Genomic DNA, 9,753 nt, shown 5'->3' on the forward strand with positions numbered 1-9,753 from the left:
CTCCAAACACGGTGTGACGTTCAAATAACTTTAGTGAATCATAGTTCTATACGGAAAATCCAAATAGTAAAAAAACGAAAAAGGATATGTTTATATTTATCTCGATGTATCTTCATTGTACAATGTTGTTCAATATCGTTGAATGTTTTAGTTAAGTTGTTTTAAACATTTTTAAATAGGGATGTCCGGTAAAATTCTAACAAAAAAGGCACTTTTTCTGCTTCACTTAAAAACTTAATATCAGCAAACTTTAGTAAAAACGGAATACATCAGTAATTAATTGTAAAATAAATAATTTCTTAAAGCTCTTTGATATGTTGTATCTAAAGTAACCTAGCGTGATTTAAATGTATCATCAAACAGTAACCCATATGTATTACATGTAACTATTATATTATTACATGCACTGGGCATGTTGGAACTGGACACTTGTTGATAATTTGCAATAAAATCAATTTCAACTAATTAATCATTTTTATAGTTGATTTTCAGTGCCGTGTGTAAAAGGACCCCTTCTTCCTAAGCTAACAAAGATAAAAATATAAAGTATACGTGAAAAACTATTTTCAATTTGCCTCCAATTTTGACTTACATTTCTAATTGTTAACATTCTAAATTTGTGTTCAGGGTTTTTTTTTATGGTAGTTTAACTACCACCTGAGTCTTGTCTCAGAATTTGCATATATTTAAATTCATCCAGGTGTCCATGCTGAAAAGCCCCCCCACAGCATAATACCGCACCACTATGTTTCAGCTTGAAGTGCTGAATTGGCTTCCTTTTAAGACATAACATGTGACATATTAGATTTAACAGTTAAACATTACAGACCAAATTATTGCAGGTGCCCTTTACCACTTTTATTGTTTCCTTTAAACAAAAGCTTCTTCCTAACAACACACTAGAATCTCATACTTCTCGTTTAAATTGACCCTCCCACTTGAGTTGCTGATGTCTGCAGCTCCTCCAGAGTTACCTTGGGTCCTAGTGCAGTCCGTCATTCTAGATAGATGATCACTTCTCTGTAAGTTTGTAGGTGTGCCACTGTCTTTTCATGTGTTTTAACGTGTTAATGGCACTTTGAGTACAGGATACCGTCATTTAAAACAGGCTGGACACTAACACGCATGGCACTTAAATAAAAACAAGTATAGAAGATAATTAGAAAAACTTTCTCCAAAACCTCCAAAACTAAGAATTGTGTTTCAACCCATCCCTCTTTTGAACTCCTCTGCAACTGTTTTTGCAGCAGGTTCTCAAAAAATAAAAAATGAAGATTTAACAGAAGAGCTAAAGTTACAATGAGATTAAATTATACATAAATACAGCACTCCATTTAGTGATTTACTTAAACAAGGTTTTGAATTTGATTCTATGTAGGGGCGTGGGAGAAAGGAGGGCTGAACAAAAAAAAAGCATGGTACACTTCTAAAATTAGTTTTATATATATATATATAAAAAAAAAATCAAGTATCACTTTCTTTCCACATATACCCTTCCTTGTGTTGGTCTACATATTAAACATATTGAGGCTTCTGATTGTAAGATCACAAAAAGGTTGTGTACATTTCGAAAATGTTTTTTGGAGTATGACTACCTTCACAAGGATATTTTATGGATTGTAATAAACATTGAAAAACACGTTCCACAGAGCAGACAGATACAAAAACCAACACATTATTCAATGCAAATAATAACATATTTCAATAAACTTACGTTACTGAGTTCCTATCTCTATTATGTATACCTTTTAAGAGGACGATAGTCCTCTTTCTTAATTTTAGGTTGACTGTTAGACATTTTACAACAATTTAGCATCAGCTGGCTCAGCAAGTTGTTTAAGGTTAAAACAAACCATTAAAACTTTAAAAAGCTGACATTTTTAAGGATGTGATGCTTAATTTGAGTCATTTGAAAAAAAATTATATACAGTGATGCACAGTCAGTGAACCTCCTGCAGCTCGATAACAGCTTTTGAGGTCTTTGTTTTCTTGCGGTCTTGTTTCCATGTGAAGAGTCCCACAATGCACACCATGAGCGGCAGAGACGCACAGAGAAGGATCCGGCTGATGGGAAGCTCTGCACGCCGCTCCTCTGTGACCAAAGGCTGTACTGTCTGTTCTGTGTTGCTGTGTAGGAACAGGAAGGAGGATTTAAAGTCCAGAAATGCAGCCGTTTTGTTCTCACTGGTGTCCACCTGACACCTCCACTTCCTGTTGTTGTCCTCCATTTGCAGCGTTGTGACTAGGGTGATGTTACACCGTGTGTTTTCAATCAGTTTGTATCTGCACAAAGAAACTGTGGTTAGAACTTGTGCTTTTTTATATCAGCCAAAATGAGGTCTTCAGCAGAGGCCTAAATCTTATCACACAATATTTGCTGTGGATTTATTTGCTTGTGCTGCATATGACCTGTCATGTGGTTACATTGGTTTCTCCTTGTAGCTGACTATCATTTTGTTTGCAAAAACAGCTACCTAAGGACATGGTTAAAGAAAGTACACCTTCTACTTATAGACTTTTTGTCTGATCCAGAACAACGATGGGTCTGGTAGCTGTCTTGTGTGGCTATTGGATAAGAAGGTGGGGCACATCCTGAACAGAACAGAAAGAAACAAAGCAAACAACCATGCAAGTTCAAACTCACAACTGAGGAACGCCTCTTGTCTGCATGACAAGAGTAAGAACCAAGTATATGAATTTAATCAACACTAAAAAAAATATATATATTGATTTGAGAACAGTTTACAAAACAAAGTGCATTTTAAATCATCTATGTTTAACTGCAAAAAATAGAAATCTAAATAAGTAATTTTTTTCTGAAATTAAGTGCATTTTTTTCTTAAATTAAGAAGGTAAGTTGCAGTAAGTTGCCAACTGAACAAGACAATTTACATTTAACATAAGAACAAAACAATTGCATTGTCTTATTTTGAGTGCATTTTATCTAATTATCTTATTTTAAGAGCAAAAAAATGCTCATTCCGTTGGCCAATCATTTGATTTAACTGCTCAAATTAAGGTTAAATACACTTAATTTAAGACATTTCTACTAATTTCTATATTGTTTTTGCAGTGTTCATGCACAATAATTAAAGGCTTTATGAGCCTAGCAATTTTAAACCTGTAACCCATCTGATTCCTGAAGAAACTGTAAAAAGGTACTAAATCTGAAGCTGTGAATCAGAGGCCATTTTCAGTGTGCTGCAATATATAGTATAGGTGCAAAAGCAACAGGGTAGTTTTTGGGGATGTGTTCAGGACTTGTGCCCCCCTCTTTTGCCCCCTTTGGGCAATGACTCATATGCAGCTAAGTTTGCATTTAAAATGTTAAAATGTTGAAAGAACAGTTCAGGTACATCAATGGCTTGCTGGTTAAACAGAACATAGAGGAACAATGTTAGTTTGCAGAGCTGTAAATGAAGAACTCTTAAAGATCTTTACAAACTGTTGTTGCCCTCACCAGAGAAAGTCAAGCTGACATTTGACAACTAAAAATGACATTTTTACTTGCCTGATCTAATGCCCATACGTTCTAACATATTAAATGTCACATTTTCCTTTTGCTATGAGTGAAAATATAATCAAATCAACATTGTGTGTGGTTAATATGTTTCTCTTTTCTGAACCTTCTGTCGTTTTGCGGCAGCTGCTTTCCATCTTTATCCAGCCAGTGGATCCTGAACACGTTGGAGTACGACTTGCAGCTCCCTGCATCATAGTAGGTGAAGAGGATGCAGGTGAGGATGAGGTTCCCTCCAGGCTGGAGCTCAGTGATCGATGAGGCTGAGCTGATGCTCAGCAGGGACAGGTAGACGTCACTAATGGGCGTCCCGTTCTCCAGGCACACATATGAACCAGCGTCTTCCCTGATGAGGTTACCAAGGACGATGGAGCAGTTAGGCATGATGGTTGTCCTGCTGGCTTTGTCTGAGTCTAAGTTGATTTTCCCTCCGCTGACCTCTGCAGTGTATCGCACCTTGCCACCTTTGAAGAAGGTCCAGGTGACCGTGGAGCAATCAGCAGAGGTCGTTTTGGTGCAGGGCAGGAGGGCATCCCCTCCGAGTCTGCTGTAGACAAACACTGAATCCTTACTCCTAACACCTGGACAAAAGATGCACATTTTTAATTTTGAAGAAAAGTACTGCAATTTATCTACAGTTAAAACTACAGACTATTATAGATAATAGACTATTTATCCACAAACAGACAAATGGTTAAATTGAGTAGAAAAGAGAAAAAAAAAACACCCGTATATTTAACCCCGTTTGCTCAAAAGAAAAAGAAATCAGCGCAAAAAGTATTTTATTATAGAAATCGATTTATTATCTGTCCACAGGCCACAATGAGGAAGGAAAATCAAAGTATAACATTTAAAGTCTATAAAACACAAAGTCCTTCACTGAGTTAACGTGATTCCTTATAGTTAAGCAGCTATTTTAGTTTGATTCATTTCTTAAACATGAAAATAGATTTTGGTTTCTTTTATCTCTTTGATTTGAATTCTGAACCTCTTAATTTCTTTTACAATGTAGATTAATTAAAGAAAATATAATTTTGGTTACACTCTGAATATAATTTTCAAGATGCAATACTTCACTGTATCATGAAACGTCATTGGCCTTAAATGCCAAAATAATAATATTATTGGTTCCCAATACTGCTTTAATATATACAGCTGTGTTTGAATCTTACATACCCTTCCGTGAAGAACAAAAAAAATAAAAAATAAATCAGCTGCCAGTAAAATACATTCACAAAAGTAATGGAAATCATGACATTGAAAAAATACCTTATTATTAATACAGAAATCTGAGTTTAATGGGGATTATTTTTAATACCTAGAGAAGGGTTGTTATTTCAACATTCTTACAAACACTCCTTATTGGAGCACATATTCTCATTTTTGAATATAATTGTTTAAGATGTTACATAAAAGTGTTATTCTTTAAACACACACTACTTTTATTTTTTACATTGTTCTGTAAGGTATAGTAAAAAGTTGTTCAGATGTTTGCACTTTTTCTATCTGATTATTGAATTACGGCCAAAGTTTTCAGTTAGATTCAAACTTTTGGGATGTTTTACAGAAGCCTCACGTTTACATAAATTATTGAGCCACCCCAGCTGTTTAAATTTTCACAATATGACCCAAACTGCTGCCCAGGTGAGAGAAAACTGGTTAGGAATTTCTACAGTGTCGGAAGAACCCGCCGGAGATAGGCACCAGCCCCACTGCGACCTTAACAGGACTAAGCGGGAGAAGTAGAATGGATGGACCGAAGAACCCTCAAGCCATCACTGCCTGAATGTCAACACCAATGTCTGTCATTACTCACAGGGAAGCAAGTTTAACATTAATGTAAAAGAAGATGGTGCTGATCAGAACGCAGCTCTGTTAGAAATGAACATCTTATAGCTTTATTGAAATAAGCAAGCATAAAACTAATGGGAAGTTTGAACCAAATAGCCACAGTCAAGCACGGTGGTGGCAGGATGATGGTGGGGTCTATTTTGCTGCTAGTTGTACTGGTGTGTTGCATGAAGTGGGGGAAATAAAAAAGAAAGGAAACTATCATCAAATTCTTCAGTTTCACTTCAAACAACTAAAAGGAAAACTTGTTTTAGAAAAAAAACAGTTTTGAATGAGCTCTACCATTTATTTAAATGGAAGGATTGGTCAACTATCCAGGCCAAATTAAACAAGATCATAATGTTTTATTAGTGAGAGAATTTATGAACCTTTACATAAAATGTCATTCCCGATGGAATTACAGAAAATTTAGTACAAAAAGTATTTTAAAAATCCTCACTTTCCCCCCGATGCCATCTTTAACACTCCCTTTTAATTTGACATTCATGTCCGATGAGAGAATCTCTGATGGCGCTAATGGGGCGCCCTACTGCAGCAGAGGAGATCCTATAAAATGTCAGCGCAGACAAAATTCCTTTGGATAAAAAGCGTTGTAAGTCTATTTCTATTAGCAAAAAAAGGACATTTGGTCAAACCTTACCTGAATACTCTACCTTTCTAAATGGAACTCTCTGCATACAGCTTACTCTTGCTTTGTCTTGTTACGTTTTGTTTAGAGTTAAAACTTGCAAAACTGGAATTATTCAGTCTAGGCAAGGATCAGTTTATTAGATGTATCCATTACCAGCAGCATCTGGCAGCTTTTTATGCTTTAAAATCCCATAGAAGCAGTGAGGATTTCATTTAATTCCTTATTTATAATTAGCAACATTTTACTTCTATTTCACAATTTGAGCAAGTAATGTGTTTTTCTCTTTAAAAAATATGTGTAGAATAGAAATGCATATTATAAAGAAGTAGTTGTCCTTTGGAGAAATCACTGACTACTTCCAAAACATTAATCCAAACCAGACTAACTAGGAGCCAAAAGGATTAAACCTACCTGTATGAAGCAGAATGGCGAGCACCACGACTTGTTTTAAGATACTTAAACCCATCATTCTTGTGATTTCACCTTTGCAATGTCTCTCTGGTTACGTTTCAGCGACACTGCAACGCTCTAGAGAAATCTGCTCTTCATTTCCTGTGTTAAGTTGAAGCAAACAGAGCTCTAACACACTCAGGAGGGAGGCAGTATCTTCTCTGAAACAATAATACACCCTCTATTGTGCTTTACATTAGCAATGGAAAAACTGTTATTCTCGTATAGGTAATCAAATCAATATTGGGAGGCAAATTATGATTTAAAAAAATAATCAAATAAAATCATTAGCTCAGACTTCATCTATTTTTCATGCCTTTGCATTTAATGTAAAAAGAAACTTTTTTTCTATCAGCAGCAGCATATTGTCAAAGGCTAAGCCCTTTACTGGCTTTGACAAATAGGTTCCTACCATTATTTCATTATATTTTCTTCATTAGAGTAACAGCACTTTGACTCCTAACATTTGCAAGAAAGACAGGACTTTCCAACAGCTACTCTCTGTATGTTGGCTGTGATTTATTTGGGAACACACAGATTTAGAGAATCTTTAGACAAACTTCACCACTAAGGGCATTGAAGTTAAATATATAACTTCTTATATATCTATATCTTCGTATTTTGTACTATTTTGTACACTTATAAATTTTCTTTTGCATTTCCCAAAAAATCATATTTACAATGTCAGAACACTAAGGGCGAAATCAAGTTTTTATTTTTTATTCTAAATGAACAAAATTGTCCAATATCGCTGATGATCATTGACCTTTTTAATCATTCTTTCTTATCTTCTGAAATTCATAGTGCAGGACACCAGATCAGATCTTAAGCTTTTATCTGCTGTTTCTGTTTAAATAAAACAATCCGCACTTCGAGATGCCGAAAATAGTTTCTCTTCCTTTTAAACTCAAGTCTTAAAACCTTTTTTTTTTATCTTTACACAACAAGCTTAAATATCTTTAGTTGGGATTTTGCAATGGACAACCCAATGCAGTGTGTTATGGTAAAGAAAGAGAGATGATATATATTTTTTAGCCTTATGATCCTTATCAATAAGCACCCTTCTACTCTGATACCCATGAATAAGGTTCAGAAAATCTCACATTCATAAACCATGTAATAATTAAAAATCAGGTCAGCTATGTGTAATTTAATCTCAGCAGATGTCCAGTTGTTTTAAAAAGACTTCAAATGTTTTGTGAAGAACATTAGAGAATAAAAAGCATAATCCCGATCAAACACACAGCAAACAGATCAGAGGGAAAGTTGCTGAGAAGTTTAAGCCCAGAGGGTCTTGGGAGCAAATTCCGCCGGAAAATGAAATCCCTTGGAAATAGAATACCGGTAGTTTAAATTTGTATGACAGATAGGCATTGAGGAATATTTTTTAGGTGGAGCCACTATTTTAAATGTCACCATGTTTGATTTATAGTTGATTAAACAAAGAGAAAATGAAAAATGTTTAGCCTCGCCAAAAGAAATGTCCAAAATAAACAGTTCAAAACATCATGAAACCCCATTTGAAACTCTGGATGAGCCTCAGAGTTTATAGATCCACATTCTGACTATAACTCAAGCAAATTTATACTGAATAAGATGAAGCATGTTTGTTCAATAAAGGTTTTATTGGGCAGTATTCTAGGTGGAAATGTGATTTTGGCCCAACGACTAAAGTGCAAAAATGCATTTTTCCACTCATAAAAGGGAAACTGTTGAGACAAATATGCTAAATTAACATTATTGGAGACCTTCTGATTTTTTGGAGACCTTCTGATCATTATTGGAGACCTTCTGAGATTTAGCTGTTGTTTCATTGAAATTTACCAATCTTGTCACCAATCTGAATAGAGAACAATAAAAACAGAGCAAGGTTATGTAAGACATGCCGGTTATATCAACTTAAATGGTTGCACAATTACCTCCCACCCCTCCTTGGAAAGGTTTACAATGATGCTGGCCATTAGGGGGCGGGGCTTAAAATGAATACACACTGTTGCATTACTCCCTCAGAGTCACGTCAGGTGGAATTTTAAATCTCATTTTATTTGTTTACACAGCTATAAAACACAAAGTAGGCTACTTGTAAAAAAAATAAGTTTGAAACATGTTTTAGAAATTTTAAAGCCACATTTGAAAGGTGTGTGGATGAATCACCATGTGACTTTCTTTTGGCCATTTCCATGGCTGGTATGGCTGGTGTCAGCTGGGCCCGGCACAGTCTCAAGGGGTTAAAGCAGCCTCTAAGGAAATATCAGAAAGTCTAAGCATTTCTCAGACCGTTTAAACCCATTGTCTGAACATGACAAGAAGTTTGAACAATAATGAAGGAAGCAGATAATAAATAATTTTCTTTAAGCTTCCCTTAGAGAGAAAATATTTCATTTGGTTTGGTTAGTTATTAATTGTGTTGTCTTTTTGTTATCAACTTTTTGAAAGATAATACATTTCCTGATGGACCTTCGTTGTTAACAGAAAAAGTATCACTCATGCCCTCCACATATCTGTCCTTTATGTCAGAGAGGAAAGCATTAATGAGCAGTATGCAACAAGACGTGCAAAGGAAACGTGGAATAATGTGATCTTCTCAGCTGAGACCAAAGTTGCACTATTAAGCCTTTATTAAACATGGTGGTGACTCCATCGTGCTGTGGGGAAACCTTTATTTAGCAGATAAGGGGATGTCATGGAAGAAAACCTGATCAAGGTCGGATTAAATTTGAGACTGAGACAGAGGTTCTCTTTCTAGCAGAACAATGAGTTTAAAACAAACAGTACTGGGTGAAACCAGATAATCTGTGGCAAAACTAAAAGATGTAAACAAAACATTCTTCGTTCAAACTGACTGAGCAAAGTCCAATCTTTAGATTTGGAGTCGGTGAGGTACACCCTAAAAAAAATCCCCATTTGTAATCACAGTAGAAGGTGTTTCTGTGAGCCATTGGTTTAAAAAAGGCTGACAGTGAAATCATGCTCAGTCATATACTTTGTGGTTGTCTACCTGAAATTCACAAAAAATATGTAGGTCATGGACAGTAGTCTAGTTGTAAAAAAAAAAAAAAAGAAGGGGGATTTTTTTTTTTTTTTTTTGGAAGCACACATAGCCTAATTACAGTTTTTCTCAAATGCTAAAACACAAAAGCCAATCCTCTAAACCAAATGACCAGTTGTCTAAACACATTTACTAAATCTAGCCATCATTTTCCAATATCATAAACACATTTCACATGAAGACACAATTCACAAAACACAATCCTCCATTCACATAAATCTTAACACATTTTTCCTTGCTAAAACACAAGTT

The 9,753-nt window shown here is 35.3% G+C and overlaps 1 protein-coding gene across 1 annotated transcript; it reads right to left on the minus strand.

The window, feature by feature from the left end:
- Positions 1 to 1,743: 1,743 nt before the first annotated feature.
- LOC107091619 lies at positions 1,744 to 6,549 on the minus strand. The gene is made up of 3 exons (XM_015385637.1): positions 6,414 to 6,549; positions 3,627 to 4,101; positions 1,744 to 2,283 (listed from the first exon to the last, which is right to left on the minus strand). The coding sequence occupies exons 1-3, from the start codon at positions 6,469 to 6,471 to the stop codon at positions 1,941 to 1,943; spliced, it is 876 nt and encodes a 291-aa protein (XP_015241123.1). The 5' UTR covers positions 6,472 to 6,549; the 3' UTR covers positions 1,744 to 1,940.
- Between the last annotated feature and the right edge of the window lie 3,204 nt (positions 6,550 to 9,753).

The sequence above is a fragment of the Cyprinodon variegatus genome, unplaced genomic scaffold (assembly GCF_000732505.1).
Source record: "Cyprinodon variegatus isolate N-32 unplaced genomic scaffold, C_variegatus-1.0 Scaffold345, whole genome shotgun sequence".
NCBI classification, from domain to species: domain Eukaryota; kingdom Metazoa; phylum Chordata; class Actinopteri; order Cyprinodontiformes; family Cyprinodontidae; genus Cyprinodon; species Cyprinodon variegatus.

Bases quoted from the DNA above. Each gene is read 5' to 3' on its own strand.
- LOC107091619 (XM_015385637.1), bottom strand. From the start codon at position 6,471: ATGATGGGTTTAAGTATCTTAAAACAAGTCGTGGTGCTCGCCATTCTG. The intron at 4,102-6,413 runs GTAGGTTTAATC...TCTTTTGTCCAG, and splicing joins CGCCATTCTGCTTCATACAG to GTGTTAGGAGTAAGGATTCA. The intron at 2,284-3,626 runs GTTCAGAAAAGA...TTCTTTGTGCAG, and splicing joins CTGCCGCAAAACGACAGAAG to ATACAAACTGATTGAAAACA.